The sequence below is a fragment of the Drosophila persimilis genome, unplaced genomic scaffold, assembly GCF_003286085.1.
Source record: "Drosophila persimilis strain 14011-0111.01,24,50 unplaced genomic scaffold, DperRS2 tig00000000-arrow-pilon, whole genome shotgun sequence".
NCBI classification, from domain to species: Eukaryota; Metazoa; Arthropoda; class Insecta; order Diptera; family Drosophilidae; genus Drosophila; species Drosophila persimilis.
This window is the reverse complement of record NW_020825288.1, coordinates 10,790,500-10,814,325: the sequence shown is the minus strand read 5'-3', so window position 1 is coordinate 10,814,325 and position 23,826 is coordinate 10,790,500. Positions and strand designations below refer to the sequence as shown.

General features: G+C 48.5%; 1 protein-coding gene across 2 annotated transcripts in view; it reads right to left on the bottom strand.

Annotated features, from left to right (window-relative positions):
- The window catches only part of LOC6587323 (rho GTPase-activating protein 7), a 91,456-nt gene that overhangs the window by 1,356 nt on the left and 66,274 nt on the right, over positions 1–23,826 (bottom strand). The window contains exons 5-13 of one of the 2 annotated variants that reach the window (XM_026995431.1): positions 23,136–23,687; positions 17,302–17,990; positions 16,250–17,201; positions 15,971–16,013; positions 6,229–6,300; positions 2,685–2,836; positions 919–2,593; positions 368–854; positions 25–297 (exon numbers count right to left, since the gene is read on the bottom strand). In XM_026995431.1, coding sequence (XP_026851232.1) covers positions 25–297; positions 368–854; positions 919–2,593; positions 2,685–2,836; positions 6,229–6,300; positions 15,971–16,013; positions 16,250–17,201; positions 17,302–17,990; positions 23,136–23,687 — 4,895 coding nt within the window. Of the gene's footprint in view, positions 1–24; positions 298–367; positions 855–918; positions 2,594–2,684; positions 2,837–6,228; positions 6,301–12,708; positions 13,004–15,970; positions 16,014–16,249; positions 17,202–17,301; positions 17,991–23,135; positions 23,688–23,826 lie in introns of those variants that run through there. The other variant, XM_026995432.1, reaches the window with a different exon arrangement.

The following is a 23,826-nucleotide window of genomic DNA, read 5'->3' as shown; positions in this document are numbered from 1 at the left end:
GGGGATAGGGATTTCACAACTTACCGCAAGACACAAAAGTCGGTTGTTAGCTGCCCGTCGAGGGCGTATTGATAGATCTCCGTGCGATCGTCCAACTTCTTCACTGTCTGGCACTGCAGCAGATTTATGTCCCAGGAGGCGCGTTGCTTGATCACGTACTCGAGCACCTCTCGCGGTGGTCCCTCGATTTCCGTGGAACAACGCCACAGGCGCAGGGGATGGCCATCGCCCACCTTCTTGTAGGCAATGTCCACACTGCTGTCATTCGGGGAGTTGATGCTGAACCAGCCACGGGTTCTGTTTAGGAAAGGTTAAGTGTTCAGTTAAGGATTAGTGCCAGCTGGAGATGTGTTAGAGGTTTGCTCACTTCTCTCGACCCTCCTTGATGGTGGCGCTGGTGCACTCGTAGAGGTAGCCCCGCCAGTTGTGGAACTGCATGCCCTCACCGAGGGCCTCCAGGGGCACCGGCTTTGACTCCTCCATGTAGCTGAAGTTGCATTTGGCCAGCTTCTCCTTGCCGGCTGTGTAGATCTGCTTGTAGTGCTCGATCATGAAGGAGAGGCACTCGTGCGAGGCCTTCGCCTCGGCCAGCTCCTTCATGTCTGGCATGCCGGTGCCCTTGCCCTTGCGGCGGGGTGAGGCGGAGACCGAGGCCGATCCGGTGGAAATGGACGAGTGGAAGATGGACTGGGCCAGACACACGCCCAGATTGTTGCTGGTCATTTGGTTCTGGCACGAGTTTCCGGCCACAATGGTCAGGAACTCGAGCAGGACGTACAGGATCTCCCTGTTCTCATCGGGCAGCAGAAGCACGGCACACTGAACGGCATCTAGGCGCACCTCCGCTGGCAGATCTGCAGGGGAAAAGTACATGGATTAGCAGCTGTGGCCACTAAAAAGCGGGCAGGGGTTACTCACGCTGAAAGATGGCCACAAATGTCTCGGACATCTTGGTCGTTAGCAGAGATTCGGGAAGTTCGCGGAAGTACTGCTTGAGCATGTCTGCCACGTCGTAGGCCTGCTGCAGATCGAACACATCCATGCACTCGGCTGTCGAGTCGCTCACTTCGATCTGCTCGCGCAGCTTGATGATCCTCGACTTGCCGCCGCTCTTCCGGAAGAGACCCACCTGGTCCAGGGCATTCAGCTGGAGCCACCGGAAGGCGGCCCGCACGGCCATGGGCAGGGTCTGGCCGCTGCGCTGCAGGACTAGCAGGAGGGGGACGCCGAAAACCTTCTTGTCCTTGTAGTCGGGCATCTTGATCTTCTTGATGAACTTCGGGAGCTCCCAGTTCCAGCCGGAGCGATGGGTGGGACAGTACCGCTCCATGTGGCCGGTGAGCGTGACCAGGGCCAGCTTGCGAATGATTTGTAATTGACCTGCCGACATGGCGGCGAATGGAATGCCTGCGTCCTCTTGCACCGGCTCGATCTTCTTGGAGAAGCACTTGCGGAATATCATGTTGGGGCGCTCCTCCATCTGGAAGCTGTGCCAGCGCACCACCGGCTGCCGCTTCGATCCCCCGTTACTGGCGCCGCCACCGCCACCGCCAACGCCACCACCCTGCTCATCATCGTTCTTCTGCTCCTTGCGGGTGGTGCTCCTCGAGCGGAACGAGGATGTGCGGAAACCATCCCGTTTCTTGGCGTCTTTGCCCAGGTTCAGGGAACCGCCACGTGTGAGTTTCTTGATCTTGACTTCCGTCGTGTTGGAGTTGGCATCCTTGATCAGAAGCTTGCGTCCCTGGTGGCACTCGGAGTCCGAGTGGGCGCCGATGTCGTCCACCTTGCCCGAGCGCTGCAGGAAGCGGCGCGTCTTCGAGGGCTTTCGCAGCGAGAGCTTGCCCCCCGTCGACGACTCCTGGCTGTCGCTGTAGTACGAGGAGGAGTCGTCCGACTTACCCTCCTTCAGCTGGGTCATCGGATTGGAGAAGAAGTGCAGGGGACTGGTGCGCATCGAGCGGGGCGTGGTCGGGGTGCGCTTGGGACTGGCGCGGTTGGGGCTGAGGAAGTTCTCGCTGTGGCTGGGCACCTTCAGCTCGTTGCCGAAGAACGGCGCCTTGGGGAATGTGTGCATGGGGCTCAGGGCCGAGGGAGAGGGCGGGGTGGAGTAGACTGCATCCGGTTTGCGGAGGCTGCTCCGCTGGCCCAGCTGCGAGAGATCCAGCACCTGGGGCCCACTGATGACCACGTTCTCCCGGTTCTGGCGCTTGCGCCGTCGCGACTTGATGGACTCGACGCGTCGCAGGAAGGCCTTGGCGCCGTCCTTGATGCGTTCGCTGCCAGTGCGCCGCAACCGCCCGGCCGAATCGGAGCCATCGCCCAGGGAGGAGCCATCGGTGGTGCCTGTGGAGGTCTTGCTGCAGCCGGGGATCATGAGGGTGATGCCAGCACCGCCCATATCGTAGCCGTCGTCCTCGAACCGGTCGGGACTGGACTCCTTCGAGGAGCTTTCGGTCTTCTCCAGATTGAGGAGACCCGGTGGCGGCAGCTCTAGGCCCATCTCCCCAATGCGCGACCAGCGTCGAATGTGCGGTTGGAATGTCCAGTTCTCGCTCAAGGCGAAGTTCTCATCATCGGATTCCTCCTTTTGCTGCGAGGTGGAGGTAGAGATGGAGGTGTGGAGTTGGGGCTCGGGTTACTCTCATGGATGGAAAGCAAGGATGTTGGGGCTTGAGGCTTACCTGTGGTGTTTGCGGTTTGTGCGACTGATCCAGCCGCATGGTGGCACAGCGATTGAGGACACAGAGCCGCCTGTACAGGGACTGCAGCTGATCGTTCTCCAGATTGGTGTGATCTTTGGCTACATTGTTCAGATCGATCGGGAACTGATGATCTGCAAAGTCAAACAAAGGACGATTATTAGTTAGAGCTCTGCTCCGATCGGATTCTCTTTGCGACCGCACGCCTCGACGACGCGTGAAATTCTAATTGAGAAACGAGAAAAATCGAACGCCCATGGCGCCAACAGCTGCCATGGATACTAGCTGGATGGCTGTATGGCTGGCCATTAAACGGGTACGCGGCACGCGGTAAGAGGCAGCAGCCGCATTTTCACAGCGTTTTTCCACATATTTGCGTGGCCAATTCGCACGTAGGAAATCAAGTTCCAAGGCGACCACATAAGGCCAGATACTCGTACCCCCAGACGTGTACATATGTCGCGACGCGTCACACAGATACACCGATACCGATACGGCTGCCGATACGGTTGTACAGCCTGCCATCCGTAGGATGCACAGCCTGGAAAAGCTGCCCCTGCCCCTGCCCCTGCCGTTGCCGCTGCCCCTGGCCATGCCTGATCCCCTACTGTCTCTACTGCTGCATTGTTTGTACAAATATTGTTAGCATTACAACAATATTTTGTGTTCTTCTTGGGAAAAAGCCATTCACGGTTTGTTGAACTTTTGGCTCAAAGTACGACTCGCCATCGCCTTCTCTCCTTTCCTTTCAGGGTATGGAACCAAAGAAAAGAGCTTTATATAGTTTTGTTTACGCCATTCTTGGGCGCTCTTGGCCCTGCCCTGCCCTGCCCTGCAATGCCCGGCAGGGTATTAATAAGAACATTTAAGCACCATTCTATAAAGCAGTGTTGTGCTTTCCTCTCCAAAGTGCTGTGCTGTATGTTTAGTTTCTAATTGAATGCGATGCGCTTTGATGCCAAGGAAATAAACAAAATCGCGCGCCCGATCATTGGAGACCCAATTCTGGGAGTGTGCCACTTAATGGGATAACGCCCTGGGGGTTGGGTTGGGAGGCTGAAAGCCCGAAAACACCTCTCGATTTGATCTCATTGCAGAGTTGACGTCAGAGTGAAAATTATTTGTAAATGATTTTCCCCCTCTTTTTTACAGCAGCTTACATTGGGTGGTGGTAGGGAGGGAGCGAGGGAGGGAGAAGAGAGGCGTTGCTGGGTGTTCGTTTATTAGGCCAATTATATGATTAATCTTTTTTCTCAGCCAATGACGCAGATTGCAGTGAAATTTTCGACTGTAATTACGTAAAATTTATGGGCCTTTTTTGGGTGGAAAATATAGAAGCAATTAGCCTGGAATCTAAATTGAGAATCGACCAAATTTGATTGAACTCAATTATATGATCACCTATACCTTAGTTCCTAGAATCGTTTGAGTTCAACTAAAAATTCCCTGAATTGTCCACAGTATTTTATAAAGTGTTCTGCTCACACAACAAACCGGTTTCGATTGTCAGGGCGGATTTGCAGTCCCCCGCCATTCGCTCTTATTGCACTCCCATATGATCCTGTGCCATGGTGCAGGTCACACCCTCAAATTAAGAGTGCCACTTTCGGTGAATAATGTGCGTAAGAAATGCACAAAAGACAAACAAAGCATACAAAAACGAGCAGGAAACCTTAAGCAAATTAACAGTCGCTTACGGATGGTACACCTCCTTTCAGCAGAGACCAGACCAGACCACATCCATGTGGCGACTGCAAATTACAGAGCAGAGCAGAGCGGAGCAGAGACAGAGACAGAGACAGGGCTTAAACACCTATGGCATTTTAATTTGCAGACCAAAACCAACCCAAACCCCAAAAAGAATCCACCAAATCCTGGGCCAGGGCCTGGGCCTGAGCCTTGGCCTGGGACTGGAAATTTGAGGAGCAATCTGCGCATGCGCCGCTGCCTTGTTTACACGAAACTCATTAAAATACGCATTTATCATGCTGTCCCCCGCCATAAAGACGGGAATGCAGATGGAGATGGGATTGGACTTAAGATTGGGCCTGAGCATTGGGCTGGGAATGGGATGGGTTGGGCTCCAGTTTAAATGTGCGCACAAACTGTGCCGCAAGTTGCGGAAGATTTTGATTCTTGGTTCTACCTTCCGTGGAGGAGTCGAATTTATGCAATACAATTCGCATATTTCAAGGTCGGCGACAGCCATACATCGGGCGCCCCGGGACATGCCCAAATTGCAGGCTCTCCATTTCAGATTCACTTTTTTCTTTCTTTCTTTTTTGCCTTTGCTCTGGCTCATAATTCAAATGAAGTCGAGTCGGCGAACTTTTGGCTCGGACTGTGAGGACTGGCTGGCTGGCTTAGCAGTGTTCTTTTCGGGTTTTATTTGTTATTTGAATTCGCTCAGATATCTTCTGTTGTTGCTGCTGCTGTTGCTGCTGTTGGTCCGCTCATCCATCTGGATGGCCTTCAGGCGTTAAATGCGTTGCGACAAATGCTCAAGAGAGAAGGGTCTGTTGGTCTCCTTCTCGATTAAGGAAATCAAATAAATATGCAGCGTTGTTTCGGATCGGGGGTTCATTGAACTGGTACTAACATTTTGGCTGGTGGTTGAAGGGGCCTTTGCCCTGCGCTTAAACCAAACTAAGAAAAACGAAATAATAAAAGAAGGAATGAGGCAAGAAAAAACGAAACGAAACCATTTTAATTTTCGGCTGGTCGTTGGTTTTTTTATATGAAGGTGGTCCTCATAAATTCTTGGGCTGCGTGTCCTTTAGCCTTTTATTATATTTTATCTGAGTCGGAGATGCCTCACGAGTGGATGTTTTTTTCGCTCTTTTTTCATTTATTTTTTTTTGGTTTTTGTTTTGTGTTAAATTCTTGAGATTGCCACGATCTGGCCCAAGGGTAGGCGTTCCCTGGCTTTCGTTTTCGCTTGAAAGGATCGAGGCCTGAGGTCTGATCCGCTGCCGCCTAATTGTTTGTCGCGGCGTGTTTCGGATATCAAATTCACTCTTGGGCTATGGCTATGATGTCCAGGGCACTGCTGGGCTTTGACTGGTGTTGAAATCTTTAATACCTGATGTCCAGGCCAAGCTGGTGTTGAAATCTTTAGACCCGGACTCTCTGGCGGCACTTGAAGAGTGTTCTCCGTTGTTGGCACGTCATAAATGCTGACCCGAGGGGGGGCGAGGACTGTTTTTCTTCTCGTTTGTTCCGCAGCGAAAGTGAAAGTTCGTGTAATAAAATTAACAGAACGCCACTTGAGGAGCGCTAAGTATATAAAGCTAAATGGTGGCATGTTGGTCAAGTGCCTTGGATTCGGTCTGCTGCTGCCTGCTGCGTCACTGCTGACGACGGGACCATCAATTACCAGCATGCCACATACCACGCCCCTATGTTTATCCATGACATGGCTTCAGCCTTTAAGCCCAGAGCCCAGAGCTCAGGCGGAAGTGCGTAGCAGGAATGGAATACAAATAGGGCTAGGGTTTTTGTCGGGCTTGTCGGCGGTCGAACTTACCTTCGTACATCTGGGCATACTGCGGAAAACCTGCAGCACGCAGCCATTTGCAGGCTTCTACGGCTTCGATTTCTGCATAAAAGAGAGAGAGAGAGAAAATCGAATCATTTTTCCATATAGCGTATACGTAGCGAACGAAATTAATTGTAATTAAATTTCCCGGCGAATCCTTTTCTGCCGGACAAAATTCAATATCCGCGACCTGGACCTGCTTGCAAAACTAATTAAAGTCCAGTCGGCGGGGTCTTTAGGCCAGTCCAGTCTCTCTGACAGGAAAGGCTCTGCTGGCCATTGTTCAGGTCTCCTCATGGTCACGGTTGATGATGGATTATGTTGCAACCCGTGCAAATTATGTTAACATTTAAAAATCATGTAGCTCTGCGGTCAGTTTTCAGTCTCTTTTGCCTTTAAATTGTATCTTGCGCCTTCAACCCAACAGCAAACAGAAACAACAACAATAACATGAAAGTAAAAGTTTCGGAGAATCTTTTTGGCAAGGCTTGAAAGTGAAATGATTGAGTGGTGGCAAGTGTATGGTATGGTATGGTATGGTACAGTCTGGTATGGTGTGCTATGGTATGCATGTTTCGGACGTAACAATGGGGGGGTTGCTATAAGAGCAACGTACAGTTGATGGTTATAAAATGAATACTCGTGCAGAGGATTTCATCCAGATTAAGTCTCTTATTTATGTTTCATAATGGCCTCTGCTTTGGGGTCGGGTCTTTGGCTAATTTCGAGTTAGACAGACAAAGAAGATGGCAAAAACCCAGTGAACCGTAGAAAGCAAATGTAAGTCATACTGCATACTGGTATACCCTGTAGATGTGTGTTTCCAGTGGAAAGAAGTAGTCATGGAAAAAATAATATACGCGGCATATTTTTCCACTGAATATTTTTTGTTACTTAAGTTTTATAATTTTGATTGAAGTTGTATACTGTACTGTATTAAAATATAACAAAACAGTAAGAATAAAAAAATGAAATGTACAAATACTAATTTTTTTAAGATTGAAATACCCAAAGATGGCCTTTTCCCATCTTTTTTTGTGATTAGGCAGCAAGGGAATACATTCTAACCACCGTCAACAGATATCGTTGTGAAATGAATTGAAATCGAATTCCGAGCCATAAACAAAGGCAGCCAGGGATTGTCTAGCCAGGCCAGGGATTGCCAACCAATTTGTGGCACCCAGCACCGGCTTCAGCTATTTTAAATGCTAATCTGTGCGCTGGCTCAATCGGAGCAGAGCAACAGGCTCTACTGGGGAGCAGAGCAGTGCAGAGCGGAGCTATCGATTTTTAATCAACCTCCAGTGAGCGACAACATGAAACAGTTTCCGGCTGCTTACTGTCAGCAGGGACTTGTGGCAACGATGGGGATGGGTTGGCAATGGGGCTCACTGTGAATTATTATTGAATTTTGCAAGCGATTAACTTGCTCGACAACGCCAGGTACGGAACGGAACGGAACAGGCACAGACCACTGGGGCGAATGACGACGACAGGCACCTCATCAAGGGAGGGCACCTGTCCAGGCGCGTTTCCTCTTCGGGTTGAGCTTCCAATACTGCATTTATTTATAACCCAGCAGCAGCAACCCTTCTGGCATCGATTTATGCTGCCATTCTGACAGCTGAAACACACACTCCGGACGCTTGACCTGCTTGGAGCAGATCCTGGCCTGATGTCAGCCCAGAGCCTGACTTTTTTCAATTAGAGCCGATGGCAGTCATGCGCCCACAAATATAATTATTCCTCTCTGTGCAGCAAAAATAGCCAAACATCGGAAAATACATTAACCAAACGAGATAGCAGGACAGGCACCATATTGTTTGCCGAAAATGGCAGTCCGGTTGCCATCTCTAACACATTCGAAAGCCATTTAAAGCGCACACCACAATATAGCTTCAGCTTATTGCGTGAGAGGTTCAATATTTGTTCATGTTCAAGCGCACAGCCAACAACGCCCTGAAGTGTCCTTATTGTCCTGTACGGGGTCCTCCTCTGGCTGGTATCACTTGAAACCAGGAGGCCATCAGGCACTGTTAAAACATTTCCAAAATAAGCGACGCGTAAATTCATGAAGTTCACCTGCGCCCAGGATAATAATTATTCTGATGGACACCCGGACCCCGACCCGACCCGACCCGACCCGGACCAGAACCCAGATCCACCCAGACCCAGACCCAGAGCAGGACACGGGAACGGAACGGTATTGGAGTCCTTCATGCATGCATGGGCGTGCGGAACATGATACGATGCGACGATGCTGATCAAAGTTTACACGAGAAATGCCTGGCCTGGCCTGGCCTGGCCAGGCCTGACCTTAAGGCTAATTAAAAGTATATATAAAATGCCCTTCTACATTTAGTAAGTGTTTAAAAAAGGACACTTTGTGGTTCTAAAGTGATCAGAAAGTTAATCAAATGCGGTTTAGTCAAATGGATGATGGCTTTAACGTTTAAGCTTCTGGGCAAGGGCTAGGTATACGGATTTTACGGCTTAAAACGAATGAACTGATATTATTATCATCCGAAATATATATTTTATCCGTTCTGAACCCATTCTGAATTCCATCTCAGCTTTAAGCTAATTTTTCTGTCACTCTCAGACGAGAATTCCTTTAAACTCCTTTCTTATCTTATCTATTCCATTTTCCTAATGAAACTATCTGGGGCGTCTTTATCCACTATCCACTGCACTAGCTATTTAATCTATACTCCTGGCGCGCTCTTCATTGAATTTGTTAAAGATTTCAATTAAAATTTGCATTGATTTGCCAGCCCTCCAACGAAACCAGGAGAGTGGTTGCTGTGGAAGAGTCCTTCGTGGCGAGAGGGAGAAGTGTCAATGGAAGGCAGAGCAGAGTTCCCAACACAATTGTCGTTGACTCCATCCTCTGTCTTCTGTCCTCTGTCCTCTGTCTCCTGTCCTCTGCTCTGGCAAGTAGATTGTGGGCGAATGTTAGTGACACGCTTTGTCTTGTCCTGCTATGTGAGTGTGCTCTGCTCCAGAAAAGTGCACCCAGGCAGAGCGGGCGGCATGACAATGTATTGGAGATGGCACACACAGATACACACAGCTACAGAGATACAGACTTGATTATGGCTTACGAGCGACGGACTAGTTATGCCAATGGGTGGGCTCTGGGTGGTCCTGGTCGTGCCAAGGCAACAGATGGAGGAGACAGAGCTGTGGCATGTGCCTCATGGCATCATTGCATCCGTCTCTATGACGCCTCGCCTTGGTTACACATCTGCCTGAGATGTATACAAGTTTGATATTGGGCCAAAAACTGTAAGCTGATTTAACGTGATTAAACGACCAAAAACTTTGGGCTGTAAAAGCTTTGACCTTTATCGGATAATTCAATATTGTAAATTGAATTTACTTCGTGTTGGTCACTAATTGATAGGTAATTCAGTTGCCACAGGCTGGCCACATTATTCAGCAATTTTCCGTTAATTTTCCTTCCCGCTAAACGCTTTCCATATGCCAAATTATGCTGCCTGCCATATACATACGAGACAGAAAATTGCACTGCCTCGGGAACAATACCATTTTGCAACCATTTTGCACGGGGTAAATGCAAATGAATGGCATGAAATATGTTTGCTTCGGACCCCACTCGAGTGCAACAGAATTTAGATAAATAATTCAATAATATGCAGCTCTCGTAGTTCTTGTTTTTGTTGTTTTTTTGCCTTTAATTGTCGTAGGTGTCTTGCCATTAATTAATTGTTTGCTGCTTGCCGTTTGGCTCCTGCATTGCATGTCCCCTGTAGCTGCATTTAAATGTCAGTCGAAGCATAAATTTTATTCAGACGTGACAGGCTCGTTGCCTTGGTAAGCCATCAAAGAGAATGCTGTGCTCTGTGTTCTGTGCCAGAGTTGAGTATTAATTATAAATGGCACACCACACCAGAAATAGATCGAGAAAAGTGCACAAATTTCTACACTTGAACTTGTAATTTCAGTTTCCTTTCGGAATAGAGTTGCCCCACACGGATGTAGCATGTACGATGTAGTATAAATAGCAATGGCAACTCCGACAACATGTGGAACCTTTTCCTCCTCACTGGGCACACAAAGCCCTTCCTGCCTGCCAGCTGCCGGGTTGCTGCCTGCCTGCCCGCCTGCCTGGCAAAGGATCAAGTTATTTATACATTTTACTGGCCCATAAATGGGGAGCCCATCCTCTGGGCTACTTACTCGCTGCTTTCGAATGGGGAGTGGCAAGACTGGGAGCAACAAGTGGCAGGACGTCAGCTTAATTTGCTGTGAACTCTTCAGCAATGGGTTGGGCTGATTGTTCGCCTCACTGCCTGCCTGCCTGTTTGGCTGCCACATTTGCTCGCTTGGGGCGGCATGTAAACTCTTGCGCATAACTACTCTGTAATAGGGGCCAAGTTAAGCGCAAACAACACAACCCTTGAGCACTTTCTGCCTGAAAATATTTCAACCAAATACAACAGATCATTGAGCTCTTAATGCGATTTTAATGTCAGCGTATTATACGCTGAGGAGAGTATTTCCTGCTGAGCGCACAAGAGAAATATAATTTGGGCAAGAACCGATTTTCGCATGCTCCAGCCAAAAAAAGACATTTAAAAAAGAACCAAACAAAACATTTGGAAGAGCGCTTGTTGAAAATGTATGTATGTATATATTGTTATAGCCTAGAAGTGGCAAAGAAAATGTATTGGAATTTAAATAGCAACAACAGCAGCCGATAGAACCACATGCAAACACGTAAAATGCTAAAATGGTCTTAAATGGTCTCTCGAGATGGACCCACGCAGTCCCATGGAACACACAAGGGATGCGAGTGGCAAAGGTTACTAGGAAATGCATTGGTGGATGATTTTCCCAGAAAAAGGAAGTAAAAAGAGTCAAATCACAGTCAGATTTCCTGGCAAACACGAATGAGAAGCAGGACATTTGAGCTACAACTCCACAAGACCGCAAAACTCATTGGAATATGGATATGAATAAGTGACTCCGAATATGTTGAAGGATCTCCGAGGGGAGAAACTCCAAAAACAGCAATTAAAACTTAAAATGTAATACTCAAGTGAGTTTGGGTTCATGGGATGAATGTTTTTCCCTTTTTTTTTTATTGAGCTTTGGCTAACGAGGCAGGTATCGTGCATACGTGTATTCCTGGAATTGGGAGTAGAAAGACAGTTAGTTACACCCCTACCATAGCTCCTAGCTCCTCCTCTGACGGAAGTTTGCCAGTCGAATGACTCTGCATCTACTGATGGGTTACACGGATATTTGCATAGATTTCCATGGAATTGGGTGGTACAAAATGGTATCCCTGTTAACTGAAAAATTCATTTAAGACTGATGCAGTTTTTTAACCCATTCCCCCATAGCTTTCTAGATCCATTTCCTGTTAGAGTCAGGGAGTTTTCGCCTACAAAGAGCCCTCAAAGGCTAGCAGCCCCAATAATTCCCCTATATATTCCCCAACTGGGGCTGAACTCGGAAGTATCTGTATCTTGAATGCCATAAATATGAGATTCCAATTGGCCATTCGCTGATCTGATGTATACAATGTAAGCCGTAATATATTTTTGGAGGCACGAACCGTGGAGGCAGGTACCGGCTATAATTTACTTTGTTTGTTGCCTCGTTTTTTGTTTTGCCTCTCTTTGCCTTTTTGTCGGTGATTGTTTTTTACTCGTTCCCGAATATACATATAGCACATGTATTAATTGTATAATAATTTTTTTCCATTTATTACTACATGCGAAACAATTTTCTTTATTTAAATGAATGGCTTTGCTTGACTGGCGCGCAATTTCATTTGAGTGTAAAGAAAATGATGATGATGATGGTGGGGAATATGACTATATATACATATATATGTATATATACATACATATATATAAAAAAATGTAGATAGTATTGTGGTGCAGACTGACTGTCGTCCAGTGAGTGATGGAATGGAGTGACTGAGTGACTGAGTGACTGACTGACTGACAGATGTAACCAGTTGCAAATGATAGACGACTGGCCATATTAGATGTCTGCTGTCTGAACACTTGTTGCCATTCCCATTACTATTCCCCTTGAATAATTAGATTTTGAGGCGAGAGTCGTCGACTGATGGGTCCAGGCTGTGCTGGAAATAGTCATGCTCCGCATTCTTATTCCCAAAATAACTAATTGTAGGTGCTAAAGTGGGAGGTGGCAGGTGGGAGGTGGGAGGTGGGGTGGGGAAACCATCATGGGGTGCGGAAAAACAATAAACAGCAAGCGACGGGCGGCCCGAAGTGGCGCGCGCGCATTCCTCGCCGCTCCACAGCAAAACACACAATGATCCCGCAGTCGAAGACAGGCATATTTCTCTAATTGTATACACAAAAGTTTTCATAATTTTCCATTCGACCAGCGCGCTGGCAAAACAAAGCTGCCCTTGAGGCCGAATGGAAAACCCATTATTCGATTGGCCATTCTCGGTCTCACCTGCAATCTTGCGTTCGCGCATTTTCCGCCATAACGCCTCGGCCTTGCGCTTGGGCCAATTCTCGAACTTCTGCGAGAAGCTCCTGAAGAACTTGTACTCGCGTATGGTGATGGACATGCGGCGTTGCATATTGGCCAGCTTGGGAAGCGCCGTCTTGACGGTGTCTGCACAGAAACGACTGAAAATTCCCAGTAGGCTATTGGCCTGCAGTGATTGTTTTTGCCAAAGATGTTCAGGCCAGATCCATAGAAGAAACTACTGAAACACTGGGAGATATTCCATTGTACGGACACACACACACACACAGAATCCACCACTGGCGCACAAACACACACACGTAGTTGGGGGATTTTTCCAGTGATTTCCTATATTTTCAATCGTATTTCAAAATGCCGTTACAAACCGAGTCGTCGGCGTCGACGCGCTCCACCCGAGAGAGTTTTCCACCCGTTGCGGCCACGAAAATCAACAACCGTGCACGGCGCCTGTAAGAGCACTAATGAATTTGCCAACGCGGTCCCGTTCGGGGCAAAATGGCGAGCCGTGCCGCACGGCCCGAGTGCGCCCGAACCGGAAAAAGCCGAAGCATCATTGGGGGCCACAGCCCGCCATACGGGGCGTATGAGCAATGTTTATGTGTTTTGTGTTCTGTGTTCTCTGTTGTAAGCGAATGATGTACTGCTGTTTTTCTTCTTCTCTGATTCTTTAGGGTTCCGTTCCAAAGGATTTTGATGTGCTGGGATGGGATGGTATGGAGGGTACTCGTACCACCTTTCCATATAGCTCGTATCGGCGCCACAATCGCTTATTATTTTCTGTGGTTAGTTGGCCAGGGCCAAAGCCTGAGGACAGGACGGAAAGACCAGACAGCTCTCCACAAGTAAATAAATAAATAAATTGAAGAACTGCCTGTTGTTGGCCGTTGATGAGGTTTATTTCATTTTCATGTAAACGTAAATACACACACACACACACACACAGAAACAGAGGGGGAAATGTCAGCTTGTTTTAGTTTGGTTTTTTATGGGGGCATTCATTAAAATTCATACATTTAGAGACATTGCCTTGGCTAAACAACCGCACCTGTTGCGCACTGTTTCGTAGCAGTGGGTGTGGGCCTGGGTGGAGCCTTGGTGGAGGGAGGTCCTTTGTGGTGGGTTCAGAGTGGGCCACAGTTGGTTTGGCACAGTTGCACGATAAGTTTCAAGGTTGAGCCTTTGCTTTGCTGCATGATTTATGTATGGAAAACTAAAGGCACACTGGACGACACTTTGATGATTCAGATGGGTTCGAGCACACATTTACTTACTGCTTAATAGTTCTAACAATTCTAATCGGGCAAGTGCAGGCCCTTTGTGAGTTACAAAAACAGCTGGCAGAGGTTTACTTAGGTATTACATTCACTTTTGTCGACTTTTCTCAGAGTGCGGTGGGAGGGGGGTGGCGGGAATGAAGCGAAGCCTGATGAAAGCGATTAATTGGGTAAACAGGAAAATTATGAACACAAAATCATTGCCAGTCACGGTTACATTATTTCCCATTAATCTTATCCTCTCGTGGAATGGGCGGCTGGGGGGTGTGTATGACTTGGTGCGGAAGACGGAACACGACATGGACACATGCTCGACATCGGCGCATTATATTCCGTATTCTCTTGAGCCATACCCATAGCCATAGCCATTTTATATATTAAAGAGACACACTCGTATATATAAATGCTGGTCATTTGTATTTGTGCAATATCAGATATAAATCATGATATATACTGTGTGGGTTAATCTTTTCAATATAATAAACAACAGCCAGAGAGAGAGAGAGAGAGAGAGAGAGCTACTTGGGATGTTTCTGCTTCCGTTATGGAACAACAATGATGAGCCCCCTCTGATACAATCCCATCACAACTCGCTCTCTTTCTCTCTCACTCACTCCGGTTTCGAGTCTGTCATTATTGACATCGGGGCGTATACGCAATGAAAAAGTACACAACAAATTGGCAATACACTCGTAAATACGCATAATGCGAGAGTAAATATAATGATAATATACTGAAGGTTACTACCAGGACTGGGACCAGTGACCAGCGACCTTTCTAGAGGGCATGTTCTGGCCAAGACGTCACTCTAGTGACGTCAGGAGAGAGACATCATGGCTGAAGCGACAGGAAATGGAAATGGAAATGGCAAGCAAACACTCAGATAATGCTCATGAAATGACCAATGTGCCGTGGCGCCGCCATTCTGACGTCATTGGTCTAGATTGCCACTGCGACTCCAGCGGCTTCTCCTGGTGGGTGCTGATGAGGCTCTGACTGCGTGCTCGTCTACTAGTACTCCTTTTGTGTGTGTGCATAATTCGATAGTGAGGACGAGGACGCAGTCATGCTGCAAAAGCGAAATTGAATGATGCTTTCGGTTGCCACCCGGACAGTGAGAGTTGGCACAAGTTTGCTGCCAGTCGAGGGCACTTTGGCGTCCAGTTTGTGATTGAATTTTTTTGTTCATTTATACGCCATTTTTAGCACAAAGAGTGCCATCATCATCACCAACATCCCCCCAGCAGCAACAGCAGCAGCATCCCCACCCAAAAGAGCAGGCACAATATGTGGATAGATGTCTATGTATGAGTCCCTCCGAGAGAGTGAGAGTGTGAGTGTATGGTCTGTACAATTGACAGATTGACAGCCATTTTCGGTTTGGGGACTGGGTGGGGTGTGAGGTTTGCGCCGATGCCATTCAAGTGTTGACGGAAGTGTTGGATATTCGCAAAAAGAGCGCCTGCCGCTGCCGCTGCCGCTGCCGCTGTTGTTGATATTGTTGTTGCTGGCCCAAAAGAACATGAAAGTAATTTAAATGATGGCCTTGATTGGCTGCAATTGTTTGCCGAAATAAAAGCATTTGATTTCGACTTCGATGCCAAAGTAAACGATGATTGCTAAATGAAAAGAATAATGGGAATGGGAATGGGCCAGTCCCTAGCATACGATATCAAATATAGATCAGACTCTGTCATAATTATAGAAATTATGAGTCATGCTTGACCACACTGTTATTATAAACCACTCAGGCTTAATAACAGTCCACTAATTGGCTGGCAGGACCACCAAGACCTCAAATCAGACAGACCAGTCAGCCTTGATGGTCGGCTAGTTGTGGGTTCTCCCGTGGGCCCCGTGGGCTCTGGTCCGGGCCATTTAAATAACTCATTTAGCCCCGGCTGTGGAAAAAGGAGAACTTGTTGCCGGCCCCAGCCACAGCCACTCACCTGCTAAATAGCGATCACTCTGCGAACGGGAATAGCGCAGCGTCTGTGGGAGAGATACAGAGAATGGGCATTAATGTCTGGCAATCAAGTTTATGCGAGGGTGAACCAATAAGTTATAAAAGGGATTAATATTCTACCATGGCTTCGAAGGGTTGCTTTAATTTTTATTATATTCTATATTATATATAATATCTATATTTCTGTTTATGCTTTAGACTTCTACAAGTTGTTATTACCCTAGCCTACTCTTTAGGGCTCATCAAAATTCTTGGTACTCACCAAATGGTGTGCAGCAAAGTCGTCGTATCGTCTGCTCAGTTCGCGCTCCTTGAGCAGCAGCGGGGCAGAGTTTGACTTGGTAGTAAGCTCCGGTATGCCGCCCGAGTCGCCCAGGTTGCTGTGCAGCGAGGCGCTGCTCGGCGAGGGCAGCTCCACGAAGTGATGCAGCTGCGTGACCGTGGTGGCCGTGGGCGACAGCAGCGACTGGAAGGGCTCCTGTCGCAGGGCCAGGGATAGCTGGGCCCGCTCCTTGACATTGCGGGGCAACAGCTTGCGTGGCTGTAACAGGTGGAGCTGCTGGTGATAGTGGTCCAGGGAGTGGCTTCGCTGACTGCGCTGGCGGCCGCCGCAGGGCACAAGGATGGGCGGCGGGGCGATGTACTTGCGGCGCAGCACCACGGGAGTGGCCATGGAGGCAGTGCCTCCGCCGCTGGCGCTGCTGGCATCGCCGTCCGTGCAGTCGCAGTCGCAGATGTGCTGCCCCAGCTCGAACTCGTCGTGGCACTCGTCGTAGTCGCTGGGCTTTCCACCGGACTTTTGTTTTACGGCCTCCGCCTCATCAAGCATATCGTCCTGCGACTCGTTGGCTGCCTCCGCCTCGCCGCCACTGCCGCACTGGCTGAGCACCTCCAGGAGATCGGGATCATCGGAGGAGGCCACCGAGCCGCTCTTCTGGAACTTCATCTTGCGCAGGGCATCCAGGCTGCTCACCGACTCGTTGTCCGGGCCACTACGGTCTCCCGCTCGATGATGATGGTGGTGGTGGTGGTGGTGGTGATGGTGCTGCAGATGGTGGCTCTTCCAGTGGGACATGTCCTTGGGCGGGGTGGCTGTGCCAATGCCGCTCTCGTTGTTGTCGTTGTCCAGTCCAGAGGAGTCCAGGGAGATGCCCGACTTGCCGGAACTGAGAACACCTGTCGCCTCCTCGCAGGCCGACGACGACGAAGTGGAGCTGCCACGCGGGGGGTAGATAGATTGACAAATCAATATTGATGGACCCATATTAATGACTTCATTCCCAGGTTTCCTGGGATGTTGATGATGATACTCACTTATTGTCTTCATCGACGGCGCCAACGCTGCGGAGTATGGACTCCTCCGATGTCCAAATTGTCGATGTGGATCCTTTTTTGGTCACATCCACCAAATAGCCGGGCGTGACCGTACCTTTCGTCGATGCTGTCGTGGCTGCAGGTCCAGGTCCAACTCCAGGTCCAGCCGATGCGGATGCTGGCGGTGGGGTTATGGCGTTTCTGTTCGTCAACGAGGAGGAGCCTGTGGTCGCATGATTAATGCCCACCCGTTTTGGCATCGACATGGGCATAGATGCCGCCGCCATCGTCGTCGGGGTCTGCATTGGCATTGTTTCCATGTCGCCGCTGCTCAATTGACGCTGTCGCCTAGATTTCAAATCCTCGATGGTGGTCCCTGTCGATGGTTCACCTGTTGCCGCCGCTGCCAGCTCCTCGATTTTCAATGCACTTTGGAAATTTGTCAGCTTATGAGCCGGCGGTGTCGTCGGTGTTGTCGGCGTCTCCATGGCATGGCCATTAAATGTCGTCCCAGCCAGACTCTTGCGCTGGCTCTGAGCCACGACTGTGGCTGCAGCTCCTCCATGATAGCCATTCGGGGCCGAGAGGATGCGCATATAGGGGACAGCATTCGATTTGGCGGCTGCTGGCAGCATCGTCGCTTCGCTGCGTCCGCAATCAAGGTTAAACGATTGCAGTGGAATGGTGGCCTGGTGGAAGACACAGAATGAACAAACTTATTAAAATATAGTCAGTCGGGTTTAATAAAGAAAAGTCGACACTGAGTGCCGCTGACAGTTTCGAGGGCCGCCGCAATCGCCGCCGCTCCACAGACTCAGACCTCAGCCTCTACATGGAAGGACCTTGAATGTATAATGAGACTGGAGATCTGGAAGCCGGAGGATGGAGGCTGGCTAGCTACCTTGTTGGGCAGCCCACAGAGAGACAATGCTTAAAAGGAAACATCAGCGGAATTTTTAGACATTGTCAAGTGGCTACCCAAGAATTTTCGTACTTTATGCAAATCTAAGAGGCAGTTGAGCTTCTTGCCTCTCTGTTTTTTTGTAGGTATTTCTGTGGAACTCCACAAAGGCACATCTCGACGCACTAAAGAATCTCCGCTCTGAGCAAATGTGTCCTATTGTTATGGGTTATGATTTATATGCCGCCTCTGATAACAGCCAGCAGCAGCAGCCGCAGCCTTCTAGGAACTCTCTTTTTTTCTCTCTTTGATCTTGAATCCTATCTACAATCGGTGTCCCATGGCTCTACACATTTTCCTGGTCAAAATTTCAAAGAGGATAAGTGCGTTATGTTAATTAAATGTTCAGCTTTTGACAATTTGTTTTTGTCCACGCAAAAAGTAGTATTAAAATATAAGAAAAAGAGAGAAACCATGCCAGCGACAAGCGGAAATCGATCTAAATGATTTATGGGTGGAAAAACTGTCTACGTGTGTGTCTGTGCCTCAAAGCAACGCATTTTTAGTGACTGCAGCTAGTTGTCGTTGTTGGTGGTGGTTGTAGTGCTGCAGGTTTCTGTTGCCGTTGCCATTGCCTTTGCGCTGATTCTGTGGCAGGAAAAACGCGCAACTCCCTCGGGGGCAAAAAGTATATCAAGATGGAATAGTGCCAAGGCTGGGGTTGAGACGAACCTGGTATTGACTAACACACGCCAGTCGCAAGATTCAGTAAACGAATCGATAAGAAATGCTAAAGCAGCCGTATCGTATAGCAACAGGAAAATGAATGCATTTTGCATCGCAGTGGAGTATTCAAAGGGGACAGGAATTTAATATTCTCTGTATTTAGGAAACTTAAACAGAGGTCTGGGTCTGTTTTAAAGCCGACGACGCCTGACCAAATATAGTACACTTATTCGAGCGAAGGATGCGGATGCGGTAGCCAGACCAGACTAAGGATTGGATGTGTGGTGGTCCTTTGGGAATGTGACAGGACAGACACATCTGTTGCGCTGCTGTTTTCGAAATCAAATTTGTAATGCATTATGGAGCAGCAGTCTCGCCACAGAGCGAGCCCCGTGCCTGTTACGGCCATGTCTATGAATTATTAATAAAGCCTGATGGTCGGGGCCGATTCCAATTCCGATTCCGATTCCATCCAAAGACCAACTGCGTGTTAATGAGCCGCCAACTCTCGCCGGCGGACGCATTAATTGGGCGTCCGGATCATTGTCGTTTATGGGCATGGCTACGCATCGGGCTATTTAAAGGCAGGCGGGCGCCACAGTCACAGTCCCAGTCACAGCCCCAGACGCAACCGATGCCCCAGCGGATGGATCTCTCAGATCGGATCTGATTTCGACAGTTAGACAAATAAAAACTTATACATTTTACGGCTAGTTATCAGGTCTCGAGCATCTGTCTTTCTGTAGATCGAAAGACCGATCGCTCACTCTATTAATTTAGCGATTTTATCAAAGCCAACAAAATTCTCAATTAAAGAGGGGCCCCCATTCCCCCGAAAGCCCTGTTTAACATATGTAAGCGATTCCATATAGGGTTTGTTGTGATTGAAAATTGAAGCATTTTATTGGTTTTCGTTTGGTTTGGTTTGGTTGGATTGGGCTTGCTTTGGGGAGAGTAGAGTGTAAAGCAAAGAAAAATCCGAAATCAATTTTATGGCCGGGCAGTAGAACTCGATATCCGAGACGCTGACAAAAACTTATTTAAATGTCATAAAAATGTGAACATTTCCCACAACAGCAACAACGCAACAGAACTGAAGTATCGAATTGATGGAAAATAAATGAAATGTTTTCTTCGGTTAGTTAATGAAAAATGCAATAAAATGAACACAAAATGACACATAAAAATGGGAAATAGGGGAACTGTAAATGCTCCTAATTGATCATAAAAAAAAAACGCGAGTCTCAAGAGATCTACAGAAAATACATAACTCTACATATGACTGGGGCTCTGGATGACAAATGCAATGGGCAACGCCTGAGCGTTCCACTTTTATTGATATGTGACCCAGAAAGACTCTCCTTTTCCCCATAAAGAGATACGTACACGTACCGTACCTATATATGAGTATGAGTAAATGCACTCATAAGTACTTGATCATACACCCAACAGTATGAGAGTGTGTGTGTGTGTGTCAGGGCATCGCAGACTATCGCAAATCGATTGGACATGCCCCTGACTGACTCTGAGACATGGACGGGCCTCCCTGCCTGCCTGCGGTCACGCATGCGCACTGATAATAATTATCAAATCAAAACACTTAAACGCCTGCCCGGCCCATGGTCGCCTCCCTCCTGATCTGTGGCTGGGCCTCTTGGGATCCTCTTGGGATCCGTCGTGTTTGTTTGCCTTGCAGTGATTTGCAAGTTCTACTTAAGTCAAAAGTGTCGGTCTCCGTTCTCTGCGGCTCGTTGAGCTGCGTGAAAAGCTTTTTGTGTGTCGCGGTCTTTTGTCCGTGTCTGAGGCTGCATCTGAGTCGGAGACTGAGTCTGGCTTGCCACATCTGTTGCAACTGCTGCATCTGCATGGTTCATCATCATTAAGCGCATTGCGTTGGATGTGAATGCCAATGCCCCCACACACATGTACAAGATTCACTTTCGCAGAGGGAGACCCTCATAAACATGGCCACAAACTAAATTGGGGCGTTTTGGGCCTGTGCCTGGGCCTGAGCCTGGGTTCCACCGGGTCTGCCTCATGCAACGTCTGCTCTGCCGTGTGTTGACAGCTGCAGCCTGCCTGGGCCAAAGTGAAGTGTTCTCTGCGGATCTCGATCTGCAGGCCGCAGGGCGGCATATTGACCCAGTTCACTCTCCCTTGGCTCCTTTCGAACGCAACGCAAACTCGTGCATAAAAAATACGAGTAAAATACAACTGCTTTGCTGCTGCTTTACTTTCGTTGACAGTTCTGTCCAGACGACGCTTTTGGCAAACCAGGCACGCACTTGTGCCCTCGATAAGGTTGATGTTGTCTTTGATTTATGCTGTCTTTGGTAGCTTATAAATCATTGCCCGCAGAGACTGACTGACGGACTGACTGACTGACTGACTGATGGACTGAAGAGTGTATCAGACGACCACATTCTTTGCAATAATTAGCGCAGTCGGTTCAGTTCAGGATTCAGTCCTCAGCTTAAGCGTTTTAATTGCCACTTTTACCTGCTGCGATTACGACAAAATATGACAGCTTCAGTCATTCCTTCAGTATTTATTCCCCGACACAATGAAATATCAGGCGCCCACATGAGGGCCATGTGGTTGAGGAAGCCCCAAATTGTGTCAGCTATTTCTCAGGCACATGAGTTTCCTGTTAACCACCGAAAGAGAAATGCACCGGGAGGAATTGAAGCTGGGAATGCGCTTTCTTCCAGAAGCATGTTTATTCCCAGAATAAAGGACACTTTTGATGCTTCCTCCTGCAGCTTTTCAATAAATGGAAAATATCTAAGGCATCAATAAATAGATTACATGGTAATAAAAATAGAAACTGGGTTTCCTTCCAACAGCATATCGATGCGGATTTAGGAACGGGTCCGCCCTCCTGGTAGGCGAGTATATCGATTCAAACACTAAATATTTCGACTTTTCAGCAGCCACGCCAGCAAACAATAGAGCTCCATATCTCCTCCTTCTCCCTAGTGGTGGCTTTTTGTAGTCGGTTTTCAGTTTTCAGTTTTCGGTGTTGATGTCGTGTTTTTCCACTGGCATGGCACGCGTTTTGAAAATTAATATTTGCCTTGTTGCGCTGTAGCTGTAGCTGCTGCCTTTTTGAGGTTTTCCACAGATAATCAGTGATCCAAAGCAGGGAGACACGAGAGGCAGAGGAAATGTATGCTAAGCATATGCAACAGCCAGAGGCAGAGACAGAGACAGAGGCAACGACCGCAAGCACAGTGCCGTTTATGAGCAGTTTTTGGCTTATAAATGTTTTAATTAGATCTGTTTGGTTTGATAAGCCGCGGAGAGACAGCTAACAAGTTGGTTAGTCTATTCGGGGCTTATGGTTTATGGTCGGGACTGCATTAAGTGGGTCATCGAGCTGGCCAAAGCACACGGGGAGGGAAAGAGTTCGTTGTGGGTTATCTGGTGCTGGGGAGTCAAAAACCTCAAAACCCCAAAACTGATTGCAACAGGAAAAGTATTTTATGGCCCAGCAGCAATCAATCTGACCAATTGTCTTTCAATAGATCGCCCTCAAGAACTGCACTAATTAGTATATTTTATTACACATTTTATGGCGATGCAAATCAAACGGGGCCCCCGAAATGCAACGCAACTGCCGGAGCACCATAAAACTTTCCGGCTGCCGTTCGACTCAGTATTCACTATTCAGTATTCCGTGTTCCATCGTATCTACAAAGTTCAAAGTTTAACTGATTCAAGTGCCAGCCACGGAGTGACGACTGTCTATCAGCGCTCTCTGGCCCCCAGTTGATGCCCCAGAACTCTGCCCCACAACCCTACCTTCTCTGAGACTGCTTGCTGCCCATAAATTTCACGCGCTTCAGTTGCGCATCCGGCCCTGTAGATGGATGGATGGATGGATGGATGGAACATATGGCACTTCTTGAGAGAACATTCCTACTCTTTCGGCATTCGTGTGGCAGGGGCAGCTGCGTGTGGGCCCCCCGAAATTCCAGTGTGTGTGTGTTTGTGTCTGTGTGTTGACAACATTGTTGGGATTCAGATTAAATGCCTTTGTCTTAAGCGCATTTTATCTAACCTACATTCATAAAATATGCTTCGCTGTTGGCTGTTTGCTATGTTGCATGTCGAAACATCATGCCAGAGATTACGAGGGAATTTCAGCGACCCCGAGATTAGGAAATCTCAGCCCGAAAGACGAGTACTCGTATGATGGACTTACATGCTTCTCCGGTTTCAAGACAAGTCCGTTCTGCTGCTGCTGCTGCTGTTCCATGATGGATGAGCCCTTGCCAAAGCGACTCTGGATGGCCGCCGATGCTGCTGCTGACAGCAACATAGGCGCTGTCCTGGCCGTGGGCGAGTGGTGGTTGGAGGGGGCCGATCCGGAGCTGGAGGCAGCTAGGGCCGCCAGATGCGGTGGCAGCTTATCGCCGGCCATCAGGCTGTCCAGATCACGTAGAAATTTGGAGGCCCAAATGTTGACATCCTCGACCTGGGCAGGTGGAGCAGCGGCAGCGCCAGAGGAGGTGGTGCTCGTGCAGTGTCCACCGTGCGGCGGCGGCGACAATGCCCTTAGTTTAGTTGTCACTGGTTTGGTGGATGCTGCGGATGCTCCTTTTCCTGTGGTGCTGCTGCTGTCAAAGCCGCTATCTGATTCCGTGGAACGAGACAATTCATCAAGCGGCATGCCGGTGGATGCCTCCAGTTGCTCGCGGAGCTGCTGCTGGAGGCGCTGGACCTTGCGCAGCTCGAAGACCTCATTGATTTCCCGCTGCAATTAGAATAGAAGTTGTTAGCCACAGTCACAATAAATTCTGAGCCTTGGCCGAGATTAGGTTTTGATTAGCACTCTAATTGCGTGCATATATCAAGGCAATGGTCTATTAATCGCGAGAGGCCCAAGGCGCCAG